The sequence below is a fragment of the Charadrius vociferus genome, unplaced genomic scaffold (assembly GCF_000708025.1).
Source record: "Charadrius vociferus isolate BGI_N301 unplaced genomic scaffold, ASM70802v2 scaffold14, whole genome shotgun sequence".
Classification (NCBI taxonomy): Eukaryota; Metazoa; Chordata; class Aves; order Charadriiformes; family Charadriidae; genus Charadrius; species Charadrius vociferus.
This window is the reverse complement of record NW_009648876.1, coordinates 3,318,335-3,339,227: the sequence shown is the minus strand read 5'-3', so window position 1 is coordinate 3,339,227 and position 20,893 is coordinate 3,318,335. Positions and strand designations below refer to the sequence as shown.

General features: G+C 34.4%; 1 protein-coding gene across 1 annotated transcript in view; it reads left to right on the top strand.

Annotated features, from left to right (window-relative positions):
* NOVA1 (neuro-oncological ventral antigen 1) overlaps window positions 1-20,893 on the top strand; it is a 169,167-nt gene that overhangs the window by 118,002 nt on the left and 30,272 nt on the right. The window contains exon 3 of the mRNA XM_009887001.1: window positions 10,775-10,941. Within this exon, the coding sequence (XP_009885303.1) occupies window positions 10,775-10,941 (167 nt within the window). The remainder of the gene's footprint in view (window positions 1-10,774; window positions 10,942-20,893) is intronic.

Sequence of the window (20,893 nt, the reverse complement as noted above, 5' to 3'; positions counted from 1 at the left end):
AAACAGAGAAAGAGTAATTGTCTTCCAGTACAAAAAGCTATGAAAAAGTTCTGTTTGGAGACAGTTCTGCCTACATAACTTTTTCTACTCCTTTTTGTTGTGGACTTTTACATGACAAAATATTTGTGGATTTATATAAATCTGCTTGTGGGTGGAGATGATTCTGGCATTTGCTTTTGGAAGGAAATATCTCTTTTTATTGACAATTCAGTTTACCTATTACTGCATCAAAACAGTTTTCTGTGCTGCCTTATTCCTCTACCGAGGCAATATTTTTAATGTTGTTACATAGCATTAATAGTAGTTATTTTAGCTGTACTATTAAGAGTAATTCAACATTTATGTTGTCGCTGTCTCTGGAAAACAGTATCATATTATGTGTATATATAGGGAGCCTTTGAGGAATGTAGTGTCTAATCTAAGCTAATACTCAAAGCTTGCTGTGCATAGTTAAGAATGAGAGATTCATATCTTTGTGGGTTGATTCCATCCTAAGGTAGATGTGGTGCATTGTTCATGGACATCCCTGTCTTTCTTAAACAGCTACCTTGGACTCGATGCATACATTTTAGAAAGAGAAATTTTCAGGGATATAAATGCCATTCAGAGAAAAAACATCAGGGCGTGCTCTAAAAGGGAATTCAGGAAGGAGATAAGAAGACAAACGAAAATAGCTGTAGCATACTGAATGCTCAGGCAATAGTCACAAACTCTTCCTACCTCTTTCCCACATAAACCCTGGACTAGAAGTCCAGTGCTGAGAGCAATGGATTTAATTAAGCGCACATCAGCTAAAATCTACTATGGGCAGAGCATGGATTTGGACTAGCATTTAGTAGAGAGGAAAAGAGAAGGAGCATGATACAAAAAAGTGTGTTTGTGTTTGCACACGTGTATTTGTTCCCATTATGTGTGTATGCGTTATAATGACCATATCATAATGGGAGCTCACCCTGTGTTAAACATGACAGCGTTCTTCCTAGTCTGAAAATGTAAGGTGTGTGCATCCTTGACTATTTACTTATGCTTCAGGACTGGGATGTAGAATAATTCTTACAATACAGTTGCTATAGTGTCTTTCTCCATATTTTATCTTGAACACTATAGATAAAGGTAAATTCTTGCAGGACCGTGTTTTAAATTAAAAAGCATTCAACGGTAACACGCATACTCTTAAAAAAATGTTTCCATGATCACTATCAATGTTTATTTGCAAGTATATAGAAAATAATCATATAATTACAAATATTTTAATAAAATCTCTAATCTAAACCTCAAGCGTAGCTCATTTACCTGAAATTTGGTATTTGCTTCCTCCAAACAGATACATAGTAATAAATGTATTAGGCAATTTGATTTCTTGAGCAACTGGCCATATCTAGGAGGATTTGCCAAAGCTTTTCACAGGCTTTTAAACTGTGGAACTTGAGAAATACTTTTGAGGAGAAAAGCTCCCTTGGTGATTTGAACTGTTATCACTCTAAATTATAAAATATATCAGTTCCTAGAATTTTTTAAAGTATATTTTACTGTTTAAACGAGTGGGTTTTTTCCTTTGGTAATTATATGTGTAGGAGGCACTATTAGCAAAGGTTCGTATTACTATAGCATGGCATAAAAGCTGTAATTGCCAACTGAACGTTACTTTGCATGAAAAATATTCTTAAGTGCTTTTGTTGATATGAAAATTCATTCCAGATATCTTGAAAAACACAGGTAACTTTTTTCTTTCCATTCTGTTGTCCTCTTCCAAAAATAAGATCAGCTCTTTTTTTCTCCAAAAGATTTGGTCTTGTGGTGGTATTGTGTGTGCTTGTTTTTTAATGATTTTGGAGAACTTTTGCTTATTAGAGACCTTCACATTTTCATCAAACTTAAGTATTGGGTTTTTATTAACAGGTTTGTTTAGTTTTAGATGTATACTGTTCATCGATAGGGGGAAAATAGTAACTCTCTGCAACATTCCAGGCACCTTGGTAATCTTAAAAATATATGAATAAGCAAATCATTATGTTATATTGTTAGAAAAGATTTATAAGCATCATAGTGGCAAGCCCACTTCCTTTTGAGAAAGTGTTTATATGAGTCAGAAGCATGTGGCTGTCCATCAAGCCTGTTATCACTGTTAAGAAGGAAAAAATGAAGAGAAAAATTGAAGCAGATTTTTCTGTTAGCAGACAACATCATCTAATTTGGGGGCCACTAACTCATCTGTTTGGGTTTTTTTTAATAAATGAAACATTTAAATGGTAATGAATACATTTAAATATTTTGTATTTTGTTTAAAATCTATATTTTGTATTCCCATTGGTTTTTTTTTATTATTTTGTTCTTGAGGACAGACACCTATTGGAAATGTGTTCACTTTCCAACTTAAGGAAACTGAAGATGACAGTTAGTTTAGCCTATGTAGCAAACAATTTAGGAGAAATTGTGTGGTGTTTCTCCAAATACTATTTTGGGGAAGTTCTTTACTGACATAAAATTCAATAGCAGCAAAATGTAAAAATTCTTCTTGATCCCTTTCTAACTGCTTTTACAGTTAGATGTAAACGTTATGATGGAAACAGGTGGCTTTTGATTTTGTTTGTTTAAACAATAGGCTATTTGTTATGGATCAATTTACAAATAATATAGTAAGACAACCCTTTCCCGAAACAAATTGAATAAAAACATCGTGCTTCTGTCCATGGTTTGAGGTCTTTCTTAATTCTAGCGCTTTTATTTTCCAGAAACATGCTTTCCCAAAGCATAATTAGGCTGTACTTACTTTCATTGCAGCCCTTTGTCATTGATTTGCACACACATTTTCTCCCTGAGTGTTTTCTCATCTGAATAACAGTCCTTCATAAAACCATAGCAAGACAAAATCACTGGCCTTTGCCTTTGGTTTTGGGGAAATTTACCAGCTTTTGCAGTGGAATCTACAGGTTTTTTATGATTAACCCTTAAACAAAGAAAAGTAGTTGTAATCCATGTTTCCTGTCTTACATGTAACAGTATAATAATAATCAGTAATTCCTCGTCTCTCTTTGTGTAATTTAATTTTTGGGAAATCATCATCAAATCCTTAGCTGATATCCAACAAAATGGTTTATATTCAAGGGATTGTTTGCTTTGTAAGATGACTCATCATCCCTTCTAAGCCTCTAATAATTGAGAGGTTTGAGTTGTTGGGTTTTTTTTCCCTTTTATTTAAATATTTTTAATTTCCTAGGTTGCTGTCTCACATGAGAATAAGCCATTTCTTCATAGTCATAACTATGTTAAACCTGGATTCATGTAATTCACTCTTGTGACCAGAGCACAATGGACTGTGAACTTGAAGTTTTCATATAACTCTGAGAACTCATACAGTACATACATTTTACAGAATTTTTCCACTTGATTCATTTCAATGTCTGAATTCTAATGAAGTGGTCACATATTCAATAAAAGTAAAACAAATTGGTATATATGTGGTGCATATATATGAATGTGCACATATATGTGCATAGCTATCCATATGCCACACCTAAAAGATGTGTTATCAATAAGAGTTCAGCAGTCAGTTTCTTCTGCTAAGGCTAATAAGGCTTCATGTGAACAACTTAAGAGAAAATATTGGAGGGCTGATGTTAGAGGACCCCATGTTCTGACATGTATTTTTGCAGATTTCAGCAAGTTGTGCGTAGGTGCACGTGCTCAGTAATCATCGCATCTGTTAACGTGTTTCAAGCAATAGACCACTTATTCTAACTTTCTGCTTTTATTAGATGCTTGACTCATGTGAAGTATAACGTAGCTGCAGAAAACACTAGTAGTTAGAATTTCAGGAGGAGTAATTGCAGATGAAACTTTAAAGGGAACGGTTTATTTCTCTCTGAAAGAAGAATGGAGCTTTAGTTAAGCTAAATGCATCTACTCAGTAATCTTGAAATGTAAAATCAAAGTTAAGGGCGCCCTGGTTTTGTAACAGAGATATCAGCAACATTCTTGCTGGGCAATATTTAGTTCCTTTCAATTTCGTAGATTCCCTTCAGTTAGATTTTTTTTTTTCTTTTATTCAGCTATTTTAATTGCTATTAAAATTGCTATTTTAATTTTTAGTCTGAGATGGTTAAGCTTTACTCCCCATTTGTGTAAGCATTCTGTGCAACCAGTTCCAAAATTATTTTGTCTGGATGAAAACAAATGCAGAACATGAATGCTCTACAATTGTTACCAGCCCTTGTTTCCCCTTTCAGTTTGGGAACTCTATCAGATCGTCAGGCTTTGCTCTGGGAGAGGGAGATCTTTCTGTCCATGATGAATATGGGAACAGGCTCTGTATTAAGATCAATTAATTCTCTCTCAAGAAACAAAGGTAGAAGGACAGGAGGGAGATAAGGACCAAAGCAGAAAACTGTCTTGTTGAGGTTTCTGTGACACTTTGCTCATACGTGGATTGTTCTTATGTGTTGCATTTAAGGTTGTGTACATGCTGTCATTTATATGACAAAAGGTTTTCGCATCTGTTTAAGGTGTTGTGAAATACTGCTACTGCATTTGAGTAAAACACATTTTTATTGTCTGACTTCTATTTGCTGAGATTTTATGCAAGTGTAGAGAGGAAATGTTATATACAAGGAAGACTTTATCTGATTTTCATCTTAAGCGCGTTATTCAAAATGTTTACATTGCTCTGGAGCAGTGTCAAAGTGCAGTCCTGTTTTACCAAGAGCTTTTACAAGATCAGTTTTAGGCTGAAGTGGTGACTGGCGGTGTTATATAGAATCCCACGCTACGGGACGTTTGATCGCAGGTCGCAAAAATAAACGTACAGGACATGAGGGTTAGACTGCTATACTGTGAGTTGTCAAATAAATGCTTAATGCAGATCAGCTGATGAAAGATTGTAGTGCAGCCTTTCATTTAGTTAAGGTTTTAGCTTTGGCTCCTCTGCCAGGTTTTCCCTTTCAGTGTCAAAGAAATTGGCATGGTACACTGGAAAAATATAAGGAGATTTAATTAGTTGATGTATTGGGATTACCCTGGGCTGGTAATGCAGTATACTTTTTAGGTTTTCAGATGCTTTTAAGATTGATGTAAAAGCCTAATGAAAAGTATATAGAGTCATATAAATGCCAGACAATTCTTTCTGAAAGGTACAGTGTGTTCCCCAAAACATTTCAACTGAGGGTCATAACATACGGAAGCACATTTAACATTTAGTGACTGTTTCTGTGAATACAGTAGAACTCTTATACATTGGATCAGAGTCTTGAAGCAACCAAAGAAAATTTTAATGGTAACCGTATATAGATGTATGCCTGTTAAATATAGAAATAAAAACATTGAAAGCATCAGCACCCTTTATCCTGTTGCATCTTCTACCGTTTATTCTAATGGCTGTTTTAAAAGCTGTATCGGTTGTCTAATAAGTAGATAACAACCTTCTCAGAGAAAAAGCTTGTGGTTCGTTGTTTTGAAGTTTCACTACTGCATTTAAAATGTTCTTGATAAAATTAGTGCTATGTGGTTGCCAAGGATATTTGCCAGAAGTAAAGTTTTAGGTGGTTAAAGGAGGTGGACAGAAAAATGAATGATTAAAATAAAGTTATTGCAAGCTGTTTAGCTTTTAGGCCTAACTAACTTATTAGATTTCAGAACAGGTTTTTATTTACTTGCTTTTAAATTGCCTGATGGCTGCTAATGGTTTCATCGTTCCCTCTCTCATGGAACTTCAGGGAAAAAGAGTATTTTATGTCATAGAACCATAGAATCATTTAGATTGGAAAGGGCCTTTAAGCCCAACCGTTAACCTAGCACTGCCAAGTCCACTACTAGACCATGTCCCTAAGCACCACATCTACACATCTTTTAAATACCTCCAGGGATGGTGACTCCACCACTTCCCATGCCATATTTGTTTTCATATTAAAAAGCTAGGCCCAAAAAATGTTCCCCTAAAAACTAAACAAAACAAAACAGAAAACTGATTAAGATTTCTTTTTTCTCCATTAGTTTTAATAATCTATTTTTGGTGAGCAATACAGGCAGGCTTTTTTGTGCGATTAAATTCTGCCTCTTTTATTTGATAAGAAAGAGTTGAAACATACAGGTGCAAATTGAATTTTAATCCTGATACAAGAGGAAAGAAACCACATTCTACTTGCTGAAAAGTAGAGCACGTACAAATACTGAGGAATTTAATTGGGTTCCTTAGAAAAAGTAAATGTGAAATGATTGTAGCAACATCATCATCAGCATGTGTTTAGATAGTGGTTTTCCTGTTTTACAACCACATGCAAGCTTCTGTCATAGACTTCAGTATTATTGAACATATAAAAATATTTTTTCTGTTATTTTGAATGTACAGGGATGATGACCACCTACTCTACATTTGGTCATTTTCTGTGGCAGAATTATTCTTCTCTTGTATATGCTTTATCTACTCATATGTAAAAGACAATGTGCAATACATGACCCTAACTCCAATTTGAATTGTAAATAATTTAAAAAAATAGAATAATTTTATATTGGCTATGTTTGCACACACACACACACACACACGGAGAAAAGGCACTATTTGGCAATTTGACTTTCTCTAAGTCAGATATTTTAAAAATGAGATCTGTATTTTAAAAACATAATTTGAAAATCACATGCCAAAAAGTATGCATATAGATGGCTGAGCTTTTGTGTGCAGAAATGTGAAAAAAGGAGTGGATGCAACTGTTAAACAACTGAAAATGATAAATAATCTGACAGTTTACTTTAGACACTAATGGAGCCTAAAAGCTTTTAAAATGACAGAAATTTCACCAACTCTAGTGATTCATAGGCTTATTTTTGTTATACAGGTTGGTCATATAACTGGCAGTTTTTCTTTTGTGTGACTCTGGTAAATTATTGTACACTGTTATCTGAGTGAAAATCTATTAGAGTTGTGTGAAGGAATACGACAACATCACTTCAGAAAATTAAAGCAATTCCCAGCTGTACATGTATGCAATTTCTCCACACTTGCTTTTTTTACATTTTTTGTTGTTGTTGTGGACGTAACCCTTGAAGAAAATGTGCTACTGTTGGGATGCGCTTTAAAACTGTATTTTATTCTGTGTGAAACGTGCTTTTGCACAATTGTCTTTTTTCATGGAACGGTGATTTCCGTTTACTGCATCCTGCTTTATACTTACTAAAACGTAACATGTTTGGTGCGTAGTATGACATCGAGCATATTTTTTATTACATTGCGCTTTCTAAAATAACACAGATTGTAGAATACCCTTTAGTCACTTAGTGTCAAGTCTAATGAAATTCCTATTTAGCCTCAACTGTTTTCCTTTCAAATGTTTTGACAGTAGTCATCCCTGTTAAGTGCTTTCCCTAGGAGGCTCCGGTGGCTGGGAGGTAACCCGATCGGGGTTTTGTTTCAGTGTGTTGTCTGCTGACCTGGAGAACACTTGCATTAGCTGCATTGATCAATCCACATCACATCTCATCATTTAGGAGACAATTAATACTGCGGCGTAAAGACTCCCCAGAGCATTTTCTTCGAGCTGGATTGCTTTACACAGAAACCACAGGAGTTGTTTGCAAAAGGGGGAGGAAGCCAAGTAAGGGAGCGGAAAAAAAAATAAAAAAATAAAAAAAACATTAAGAAAGCTTCTTCTAGGAATGAAGTTTCATCTTCTGTCATTTCAAACTGCCTTTTTTGAAGGGTTTTGGGAAAAAAAAGAACTACCTGTGTTTTGAAGTTGGAAAGACAGTGTAACAGATCACATAAATGTTCTAAAAAACTTGCTCTTGAGAAATAAGCATTTGATGGTGATACTTGTCTAACTTGCTGTTAAGAGTGTAGTCATTTTAACTTTATCTCAAGGATTATTAACCTGACAGCTTTTGAAAACTGGTTGGCATATTTTAATCCTAATTTTATTTATTTTAAAGTTATTTAAAAAAACCCCAAACATTTTAATAGAGGGGAAAAAAATGTTTGTTTCTCATTCTTGTCAGTTTTGCTGTAGAGCTTCTTCCACAAAGTTGACTTTCAGTATTGCCTGATACTGTTTCCTAGGAAAAAAGTCTTTGAAAGATTTCAAGTGTACATGAATACGTTAAGTTAATGAGCAGGCAGGGTTCTTAGTGTGCTGTTTCATCTTTAGATCATGAAATATTTAATCTTTAGAGATCATCCACAGAAGCAGACGAGAAACATTTACTAATAAAACCCATTTTTTTTCTTGCAGATGACGGGTTACTATACTAGCCTCTGTTAAAGACTATGTTGCAGTGTTGTAAGGAGTGTACCTTAAGATTAGTTGATAACATAAAAGACATAAAATTGATAGGAAGGGAATTTTAGGGAGGAGGTTACTTACCTTGCTGGTACATCTCACTAATCTATGTATTGCCTGTCATTCTGGACAGATTGTACAGTGGTAATGAGGCCAACTAACATGTTGTGAACTTCAGAAATCATTGCAAACTTATTAGTATTTACCACATCATTACATTGTAATTTTCAGTTGTTTAGGTAGAGTGAGTGAATTTTTCATCAGAAAAGATTCATGTGTGATCATGTTAATAGTAATTAATAGGAATATGTCAATGACAAAAATGATGTTTACTTTTGTGGTACTTCCATGGCTTAAATTTGTTATTTTGCTTCTCTCCCCTGTAACCTTGAAGAAAAACACGCACTGGCATTGAATAGAGATATGTATCTGGCACATTTTGCATGGCAGTATTATTATGTTTTCAGGAATACGCTAATATGATAATTCATGTTACGATTTTCTTCTGTTAGTAGAATTGTTCTACTGGTATTTGAAGGTAAAAAAATCGTGATAAAAATCATTAATTTGAGTATGTTGGAAATGTACAGCGTGTGTGTGGAAGTATGTACTACATGAAATATCAAAGCAATTTTACTTAGACATCTAGGTTGTCTTCTTTTGGTATTTCTGCAGAACAAAAGTGGAAACTACAGTAGTCCCTCTTAGTTTCACTTTTCCAACTCCTGCTAGACCCTGTTTTTCAAGTCAAAACTGATTTTGTGGAACCTATTTAAGTGGTTTGATATGTGGAACGCAGAATGTGGATTGTTTCAGTGCAGAGTCATACTTGTATTTTTAGGATTGATACTGTTTTTTTTATATTCTTTGTCTAGTGAAGATATATCAAGCTGTAACTCAATATGTAAAGAAAATCTTTTTTGCTATACAATAAAGCCATACAAAATCATCTAAACCCACCTTACTCAAAAAATACACGAAGTATTTTTCCACAATTCTGCATCAATATTTGGCCATCCTGTAGATACTTTTAATTAAGAAATCAAAGAAATAAGGACTGGTGTGGTTTTTGTCACACAAACAGTACAGTTTGAGTTTAGAAAAGGGTTACGTGGCAATGTAGGCTTTGTCTAAGCCTTTCTAGAGAAACAGAACTAAAGCTATGGTAGGTATTTATTTTTTTTTGGTAATCAGCATACAACTGCAAATTCTATGAGGTAATATACAAAAGACGAGATAAACGTGGCACATCAGACTGTCTTTCCCCAGGCTACAGGGATAGGCAAGGCATTTTAAGGGTCAATGACATTAAAGGTGAGAGTAAGTAATGGTGATATAAGGGACAGGGAGTGTACAAGAAAAAGAATGTGCTTCAGACTGGAGACTTGAGTTAAGGAGGAAATGATACAGAGCAGAATAGAAGGGTTAGAACTGAAAACCAGGCAAAACCGAAATGATGAGAAACAGAGGGTTACACTTTGCTGCAGAGTTTGGGAAGGAGGAATATGTCCAAGGCCCGTTATTCCTAAACATCTGTCCTATCTTTACGAATGAGCACAGTGGGAGTGTCCCATCCTCTGCTTCGTTGCCACCAAAGGCCTAGTATTCTTACGCATAGAATAAATATGTATTTCACCTTTCAGACCTATTTGACAAGTGTATAGTATTTTCCCACGACCTTAGAACGTGGATACTTAGAAGGTAGTCACGTGGAGTCTAGATATCCTGCGCGAACAGTATTCAGCACAACTCTAAACAGAAGTTCTTGAAATGTAATTTGCAGGGTATTGACTACTTATCTGGTACAAGCTTTCATAATTTCTAACTGCTAAATCACATTAAAGACAGCTTAAACTCCATGCATTCGGGAAATAATTGCAGTTTTTACAGGTATGTTTTAAGGTAGGAAGGTTATAAAAGACAAAGTGGATATTCAAATATATGAGATCGGTTGGCCTTGAAAGGTCTTGCCATAACAATTTGCAGCTGTTTTAAGAAAAGATCTAACAATGTCTACGCTAAATGAATGTATTCACAGTTCAGGTGTTCATTACAGAAGCTTATTCCAAGTGCCTCTGTAATACTGGCTATTAAGTTCAACCCTGTGTTACCTAAAAGTTGTACAATATTTTAGAATAATCTAGAACAAGCCCAAAATAATTTAAAAGACATGTATTCTGCGCACACTTATCATATTTACTAATATTTCCAACAAAACCTAATGCTTTTGTTCTCTTTTTTTTTTTTTTTTTTCCCTTCTGACTGACATTATCCAGATTGGCTTGGAAAGTTAAGTGTTTGTAGGAGCTACACAAACAGGAGTTATTTAAAACATCTTCAGATCATTAGTGTGTTTTCTTTTGCAAACTCTGCTTTCATTTGTGTGTTTATGGAGATATTGGTAGTTGGTTTTGCAAGGTTGCTATTGAGTGCCACCTTTATGCCATAATTGATGCAGTTTGTGGGATCTTGAAGAATCCACTTTATTCAGACCAACTTTTTGGTGTTTGCAGGTACTACAGAGCGGGTGTGTCTGATCCAGGGAACAGTTGAAGCACTAAATGCAGTTCATGGCTTCATTGCAGAGAAGATTCGAGAAATGCCTCAAAATGTGGCCAAGACAGAGCCTGTCAGCATTCTACAGCCTCAGACCACTGTTAATCCAGACCGCATCAAACAAGTGAGTTTTTGGTTGGGAATAGAGAGTCACAGCAGCTCCTTAGAAGTCTTAAACCTTTAAGGCTGCAAGGGGTCAACATAACATGTGCTTTAAGGAAATGTTATTTTACCCTTTAGTAATTCGCTGGTCCTCTTTTTCCTTGTGCTTAGGTGATCCATGTTTCTCAGCAGTTCTTTTAGACAGGGTTTTATAAATTTCAATGCCACACTCCAATGTGTTTCTTTCATAAACTTTTCTTTACTGTGTAAGGTGATAATACACTTCTAGGTTTTAGTTAGATCACTGAATTTTAATCTTAAATGATGAACCTCTTTGTAAATCTTTAGCGTTTCCAAAAATCACAGATTAACTGAATGTTTCATACTTTTATGTACATAAAATAAAACCAAAAATGTTAATTGTTCTTTTAGACCCTATATTTAGATACTTTAAAATCTTACCTGTAAGAACTTGAAAATATAAAGATAATTTGTTCAGATGTTTTCTACAATTTCATTTTATGTTATTTTTGGCATCTTTTTTCCCTGTTTTACACTGACTTCTTTCAAAATCTATGGGCAATGCAAAATATATTTTCAAGGTATTGTTAGTCTAGTATTCTTTAGTTCATTACATTTTCTCATATAATTTTAATTTTTAATAAAATTGCCCTCTGAGGCAATGTGAAGTATGTGTCGTAAAGGATTTAAAATTATTTTCCATTGTAATGAATATGAAAAAGACGAAGAAAGAAATGAGTGAACACTAGTAAAATTTTGTCTTGTCTCTCTACATCCTATATAGGATAGATTTTAGTTTCTCACCTGTCCTATATGGGAAAAGGTTGTTTCGTCCTTCTACACTAGGAAGATTCAGTATCCTATAAAGTAATTTGGTAACTGTATGCAATTACTTTACTTTGTGTATAGTGACATACACAGAATGCTTATATGAAGATGTGTTTGACCAGGATGAGTTTGGAATGATCAGACTGCTTTAGATGGATGAAACTGTGCATAAGCCATTGTGTATGATTTCTAATATTTACTACTATATTTTTTTCTGTATATGTGATACTTTTACATTAAAAATACTCTACATAATTTATAAGAAAATATGAAAAAGAAAAGCCCCAATTATATAGGATTAGTTTCTCGATTATTAGACATGAAAATGATTATGCCTGAGAGAGAGAAAAAGCTGAAAAGATCTGTATTTTGAATGGCTTTTCTGCTTGTAAAATGTTAGATCTTATGTTAGTACTTCTTAACCCAATGGGAAATGAGTGTTCTCTATTAAAATGAAAAGTGGTTTTCCCCTTTGCAATGAAATGAAGCTAATTTTTAGGTAAGTCAGTAAAATCTTGAGAAACTAGATTCCAGAGCTGTTTAGTGACATGCCTAAATACTTCCTGTCTTGTATCTGAAGTTGCTATAGCTTGTCCACAATACTTCTCCAGAAAATTTATTTGTAACGTAGTTGAGGTTTGCTTTTCTTTTAATTTGGTTGTGGGGTATTTTTTTTTGTTTGTTTGATTGATTTGTTTTTTTGTTTTTTTGGTGGGGTCTTTTGTTTGTTTTGGTTTTGGTTTTGGTCGATTGGTTGGTTTGGGCTTTGTTTGATTTTTTTAAACACAATTCCGCGTTTGTAATGTTAAATTAAATTCTGGAGGGATGGATTAGTGAACAGAGCTGCTGCCAGTGAAGTTAAGACACAGACTTAATACACCGTATAACTTCTAAGACTGTTATTTAGCTCTATATCTTAAAATTTTAATGTATTACCTGTATACATACAGGTGCATCATAATATGACTGCGAGTATTTGGAAATACACATGCGCATATGTTGAGGAGTTTTAACCACAATGAGTTGTTTAACTTCTCTTTTAATGAAGCAACATCTATTAATGATAAATTCATACACTATAAATACCGACTCAATAAATCTAAAATCCAGAAGTGAAATTGTTAGCTTAGTTCTTAGACAGAATTTGCAGTGAAGTAATGCTATCCTCCAATGTCAGAGTATCCTGTATCTTAATGAAAGATATAATACCTCTATTTAAGAAATTAAAAGGATAATACTTTAAAACAGGTAATTGTGATCTAGAAGTCCAGTGTTGCTATTTTAATAGCAGAGACATCACAATTTTATTAAAATTATTAGGATAATGTATACAAGTCATTTTGCACTTGGCAAAAAATAAGCCTTATGAATTACAATTTATTCTTTTATGCCAACTTTTAGATGGTTCTTCCTGTCTTAGAGTGTTACCCAAGAACTTTGGCACCCAAAATATTATGTTGCAGATTGAAGAAAGTAGACTTAGCATTTGAGATCGAGAGTTGATTTGAAGTAACAAATTTTACTTTCATTAGGAACTTTGAAGGTATTTCTATTGGTTTTCTAGCTGCTTTTATCAAAAAGAAAAGGTAGTTTTCTCCCCATGAATGAAGATACCTGTAGTTGAAGCCTATATGACCATGCAGCTCTCATTTCTCTGTTGTCATTGCTTTGTCCTGGGCTGCTTTCCTGACACTCACCTCAGAGAAATGAGCTAAGAAAGGAAATATCTTCTGGCTACAGTTTCAATGAAGAAAGACAATAGGTAAACTCTTTGCTAACTGCTTGAGTTTCAGCATTTTCTGCCTTCAGGAAAGGCATGAGTGTACATGGAGGCTGAATCTGGCCTGGTGTTTCTCCTTACTGATGGAAGTTGCTATCCAAACATTCTGGTCTCTCTAGCCTCAGCTTTTCCAGCTTCAGAAGATTTGCAAACACATCTGTTTGGTTCCCTTTGAGCCTTCTCCACTGCATAAGTCCACATCTCCTAATCCTATGGATTTATTAGTAGATACTAGGTAGTTATCTTCTCCAAGCAGGTCAGATAGATTCTTAATTGACAAATGTTTACATCTTTTATCTCTAAGTAACATAGGCAATCTATTCATAGATGTCAACCATCTGCTGTTTCTGGGCATCATTTGGCAATAACCAACTGATTCCTCTGCCCTTTTACTTCCTAGAAACTGCTACGAGCATCTAACCTCCCTTTTCTCTCTTTATTAGTTGAAGTGTCACAGCAACTCTTTCAGACCATATTGAAGCCCAGGGGAAGAGAATACAATTTTCGTAAAGTGATCAAGAGCCTGAGCTGTTTCAGCTTTGTAATTAGCATACAAATCTTCAAAGTTCACATCTAAATTCGTAGCAGTTCCTATGAACAACGGAAAAGGCTGCATAATGTGGTCTTATCGTATCACCAGCTTCAGAAACTATTGCAGCTTCTCAACATGCTAGTTGAATTTTTCTTCCAGCTTTCAGTTGTTTTACAGGTAGCAGGTGTTGTGGCAGCCTGTCCAGGAAGCACATGGAATCAGAGACAGCCGTTGCAGAACTGTGCATTATATAGGAAGAAAGATGTGTGATCTTACCAGTAACTCAGCTGTAAGCAGGAGTTTACACTGTTTGGCATCCTGAGATCCCTTCCAACCCAAATCATTCTTTGATTCTATGAAATGTTTAGCTATCAAAGCACGGACAAGGGGTTTAGAATTTCTTCCTTGAAAAACTACAGTAAAACTTTCACATATAGAACTTCCAATTAATATTTTCATTGGAGCCAGTTCCATTTCAGCTTTTTCAGTAGTGAATTAACCTTTTATGAGTCTCTAACTTCTGTTTGTTAATCATGGTCCCAGACATTGTATTAAAAATCTGCAAAATTGAATGTCTGAATATGATTTGTAAATTCACATTCTTCTAGTGAAAATGACTACTTTTACTTCAGAAATGCTGATCAACAGGAACAAAGGAAATGTTCATAGTTTTTAAATAGAAAAATTTACTTTGAAGCACTTGAATAGAACTTAACTTTAAGAATACAGGTCTGAAAATACTGGCGTAACTGGAGGAATCTTTTTTTTTTTTTTTTTTTCAAATGGGATATGAGTTCTTCAGATTTGGTGGATTTCATAGAATCATAAGATAGTTTGGGTTGGAAGGGACCTTAAAATCATCTAGTTCCACCCCCCTGCCACTGGGGGATACCTTCCACTAGACCAGATTGCTCAAAACCTCATCCAACCTGGCCTTGAACACGTCCAGGGATGGGGCATCCACAACCTCTCTGGGCAGCCTGTTCCAGTGCCTCACCACCCTCACAGTAAAGAATTTCTCCCTAACAGCTAAACTAAATCTACCCTCTTTCAGTTTGAAGCCATGACCCCTCGTCCTATCACTAGACTCCCTGATAAAGAGTCCCTTCCCATCTTTCCTGTAGGCCCCCTTTAAATACTTGAAGGCAGCTATAAGGTCTCCCTGGAGCCTTCTCTTCTCCAGGCTGAACAACCCCAACTCCCTCAACCTGTCTTCATAGGAGAGGTGCTCCAGCTCTCTGATCATCTTCGTCTCTGTCCTCTGGACTCGCTCCAACAGGTTCATGTTCTTCTTTTGTTGGGTGCTGTATTCCAGGTGGGGTCTCATGAGAACAGAGGAGGAGAATCACCTCTTGACCTCCTAGACACATTTCTTTTGATGCAGCACGGGATATGGTTGGCTTTCTGGGTTGTGAGCACACATTGCTGGCTTCCAAGTCCTTTCTTCCTTAAGAAACCTTCATTGGTTTCTTAAGATGCCTCTCCCTTCTGATGAGCCTTTCTTCTCATCATCCATTTAAGGCAACAGTCTAGATGAACCTTACTAAACTCCAGAATATGAAAAAATAATTCTACATTTTTGTGGTAAATAATAAGTAGCTTTGTAGATCACTGTGTCTCTTCATCTAGTCAACAATTTCTCATAAACTTTTCTCACTTTTGAACATAGACGAAGAATTGCACCAGTGACTATTCTGCAATGAATAATAAGATTTGCAGGTGCATTTAAATGTTGTGAGGACAAAAAAGACAAAAAAAAAAAAAAAAAGCCATTATTTACTAAAGAGACAGTTCTATACATTAGATTCCATAGCAAAAGTTTAGTGTTCCATAAAAATATGTATACTATATCCTGTCCCTCCCAGTATATCCATGTGCCCTTGACTTAATTCTGGTGCCAGATTAGTGTTTTAATTTTCTATTTCATTTCACCAGTGTTGGATATGATCTCGATATGCATGCGAAAACATGAACACAACTAACTCTGTAGCTAGTGCTTAACTCTTCACTGTATGTGCTTCAAAAGTGGAAGGTGAATGGAAGACTCTGTTGGGGGATGAACAACAGCATTCAACATTGCAGAAATTTTCAGCAGTGTTCTGATTTTTAAGAAAATTCTGAAGTTATCTTTTGCCTTCTGATAGCTTTGTAGTTTTGGTGGTATTTTTCCAAATACCAAATGTAGCCTAGAATCAAAAGGTGACATTTTCTTTCTTTCTAGGGCTTGGGATTTTTTGTCACTAATCTCAGACTCATAGCTTCTTATGTGTTTTGATTCCCTTGTCTGGTTACTTACTTGAATTTTCTGATATTTCTGTATAACACCAGATCTTGTAGTAGTTCTGTGTTATTGTGACAAGTTTTGAGGAAAGACAAGTTCCCGATTCTTCTTTGTTCATTTTACTGTAATCTTTATCCTAAATCATTCCCTCCATCCAGAGTTGCTCTGATGATCAGAATGGCACCTGCTGGTTTGCTTTAAGCTCCTTACCTCTTCTTGTCCCCAGGCAGAACATGAGATAGTCTTTCTTTTGCGTCATGCTTTCCGCACATTTTTGCTTTTTCAAAGACAAGTCCCCAAGAGTTCATAAGTGCAGATAAATTACCTCTATAAATACCTATAAGTAAGCGTTCCATCCAGATATGCAAACTTTCTTAGTCTTATTGCATTGCCCTATGCCCTGGGTATTCTTCTACATAAAAGCAAAACCAAATGCAAAGAGGGTGAAATATCATCCGGATGTATTTGTTCTTTGCAGAAGCGAAAAGGTAGCAAGTAAAATTAGATCACTGAAGTCATCCAGGTAGCCTTTTTACAATCTGAATTGTAAATACATTATTCATCCTTGATTTTTTCTTTTTCCGAATTTTATTTTTGAAATGTGTTATTTTGCCAAAGTTACAGATTAAAGGCGTTCACAGCATATGAAAAGAAGACTCAATATGTTTAGCAAAGCAAGTGGTCTGTTTAGAAAGGTTGACCTCTGATACCGTTGGAAGTCTAGTAAGTCAGTCTTTCATGTTGTTCAGCACAGTGGGGCCTTGCAGTGGTCTCTGTTTCTCATTTTAGCTGAAGAAGGTATTCAACTATTGAATACAATTAAAAAAAGATACTACCTTTTCTTAAACTGCATTAAAATATTGGCTTAAGCAAATTAGTTTTGTCATCGCATTAATTTCAGTGATTTAAAAGCACCGATATTAATATATGCAAGACTGAAGCTCAGTATTAGCTTAGTATTAATAGTAATTTAATGTGGGTAATGTTATTACCAAGATTTCCTTTGTTTGGCAAGCCCTGTAATGAGAAACTAGAAATTGGTAAGCTGTGAATGCAGTTTCATCTTCATGTTTAAACGATGTTCTTTATATACGCTTTCATGTCTCTAACCCTGTTTTCAAATGGTATTTCATTTTCTGCCTTTTCTTTCTAGTCTTCCATATATAAATATACTAATAGTTACTGAGAATTAAGTTAACTGTCTCAGTACAATATTTACTATGTAGGGTGTGATTTTTGGAATTTTATTAGTATGTGTATAAAGATGTGATTTTTGTCATTTACACATAGCTCTGTATTAGGCAATTCATGAAGTGATTGAAAGAGGGCTCAGGGACCTCTTGGAACACTGTGCAGATGAAGTATATGTATTCTCTACTGCCATGATACAGTCATGTCTTCACTCTATTAGTGAAAAATATGAAGTATGGAAGTGTGAAGACCATCTTTCTGCACCCTTTAGTATGTTGTGCAGCCTGAGAGCAGTCTCTTACAGAATAATCAATTGTGAGCAACACAAGGAAGAAGTATTTTCTTGGAGTTTCAGAAAATACTGCAACTCAAATATGGCTCAGAGTTTTGTTTCTAAAATTAAGCTCTTTTGTTATTATTTAAAATCTGTTTTCTCAAACATCTGCTCTAGAAGCTTAAAGGAAAAACCGACAACACTCTCTTACCTGTAGGTACAGTCTTCCATTCATTGTCTCATAAGTAATAGGAAAGGAAATAATTAATACTCAAGAAAACAGAGAAGACCAATTTCACCATGGCTTGGACTATACTGTTCAAGATATAGCTTAACACCCCACCCCCGCGAGTCTCAGAAGTTGTGTGTGGTAGAATTTCTGACTGGCTTTTTTCCATAACCTTGCCAAGAGTCAACCTGCAGTTTCAGGAAAGCTTCAATTATGGTACGCCCGTTTCAGCCTCAAAAATTGAAACTCTGTAATGTAAATTCATCTTATGATTTCTAATCACTTTATACATCTCATTCCCAGAAGCCTAGTAACTACTAAATTCAAGTGCTTGCCTAATGCAAAACACTTGCCAAATTTGAAAAAAAAATTATTCTAGGCTGCGTAATAAATCAGAATTATTGAGCTCTGTCCAACTTTCTTTAAGAAGTAATTTTGCCTAAAAGTTCTTGCAAAGCAATTGAGAGTGTATCAATAAATTACTTATCAGCCAGTAGAAATTCAATACAAAACCCAAATGCCTGTGTGGTTGGTTTTTTTTATTTTTGAGAAATTACTTTGTGTTACTTTGATATTGAAGAAATAAATAGATGTGTCTCCATAAATTAATGTGTTTCCAAAATTATACAGAAGCATGAAAAGAGATTAGTTTTTACAAAATGCTGTCAGTTCTTTTATATATGTATACGCACTTTTATATATTTTTATATATGTATAGATATATATATATATATAAATAAAAGCAGTTATGTCAGTGAACAAAGTAAGAGAGACTAAGCCTTTAACACAAACAACCTGATATACAAAGAAAAAAACACCAAAACCACAAACCAAAAAAAACTTATTGCTATTTTCAGTATTTTGTCATTGGTATGTATATTCGGAAAAAAAATGTGTGTGCCCGTACTTGATTCTTGTTCATTAATACAGTTTTGCTTTTAAATGTTTTTCTCTTTTTTCCATTGTATTTTAAACAAGCTTTTGCTAAAATGGAACAGTGAAATGTTTCTACTTAATAGATGTTATAATTCAACAGTCACCTTAAATGATTATCGTCACTCCTTTTTCATCGCAGCCATACATTTCTGTGCTTTAGGAAGACTGGTATGAATTGAAAATTGAGATGTTTCCAGTTTCTTAAATTGCTTGTGGTATCACTGATTAGGTCATTATCAGTGTTGAAGTGTTCTACATATTTTCTTATAAATCCGGTAGTTAGATTTAGTAACACCTATGAAGAACAAACTCTTTTCCCTTTTATTAATTATCCTAGCATACCAAAACAATATACAATACAGTATGCCCTAGTTAGCAGTGGTGTTGATCACACTAACTATCAGATATCTGAAATATTTTAGTGAAAATGTACTTTGAGTTTTGCTGGAGAATAGTAACGATTTTTTATTTTTTTTTTTAGTTCGGGATGAGAGTTTAATGTATAAATATAATAAAGAAAACCTACTGGGATAAGTTACAGTCCTCCATTCTGTTTGGTTGGGGGTTTTTCGGTTTTGTTTTTTTTCCCCCTGTTAGTTTAAGCTTAAATGATGAAAATCAGTTCATTGCAATTTCAGAGACATACTGCATCATCCCACTAAAATCAGAAGTATAATTCTATAATTGAATAGGGTTACCCTGTACTATCACAGAATCTGAGATTTCTTCTTCTAAATAGTTCTAGCCCCTCTCAAATGAATTCATGTTCTGTACAGAAAGACATGGGACAATCCTTTATAATTGTCTTCATTTTCACAATGTACAGCATCTGCTGACCAATAACATTTGGCAAGCTATGTGTTTTTTATAGTGCCCTATACATGGTAGGGTTTTTCACTTAAGTCTTTTGAAAGAGTCCCAGTTGATGCTTAAGTTGTATATGTCTTATTTTTGTTTTTTATTGTTTTATAACATGAGTTACAAGTTGGAAACACAAAATGAGGATGTGTTTCTTAAGATATTTTTTTCCTGTTTTGGCTGCTTGTTTATGTACAACTATGAAAAAATGGATCTTCATATTGCTTAACATACAGCTAAAATATTTGTGTGTGCATATGTACAAGCCCGTATTTTGCTAATACACAACTTTATGCATTCACAGTGTCCCAGCTTTCTCATATGCATTAAGAGTTTTAGTGCAAAAGTATGTATACCTATTTTGTGAGGGACTGTCAATGATTGTAAGTAACAGAACTGCTGAAGGTGTGAAATTTCGCTTCATTTATTTCTAAATAGTTTGGGTTAGTAATTATATGACCATATGATAAATCACATTGTACAGCATTTTAACATCTTATTTCTTAAAGTAAAATTAGTGTAATTTTGGATATTTTATAATATTTTTATATTACAAAGATGTCAAAAAACATGCTTTGAATAATTATTGTATGTTATGTTTTGAAAATTGGAATTTTACATTTTCACTACATTTATAAAAAGAAGAGTTATTCTGTCAGGCTCTAATACTTTAAAAAGAGAAATGTATATATCAAAATTTTAAACAGAGCAGTGCTTTTTTGATATGTTCAAGAATTAATGTTAAGCATATGTATATTATTTAGAAAACGTGATCAATAAATATGACTCTTAATTCTTTTTTGTGTTTATTTTGAACGCAGGCCTGATGATAAGTTATTAACCTTTTCTCAACTAAATGAATGTTTTAACGATAATCATAAATATATTGTAGTAATATGTTCTGAAGGTATTAGTTGCATGTTCATCCATCATGAGATTGATGTTTACATTTTTTCACCTGCCTCTTGATTAAAAACTATCGATGAATATTTTAGCCGTTAGTATGTTGTTAAAAACTCAGTAGCTTCAGTGTAATTGTTGTAA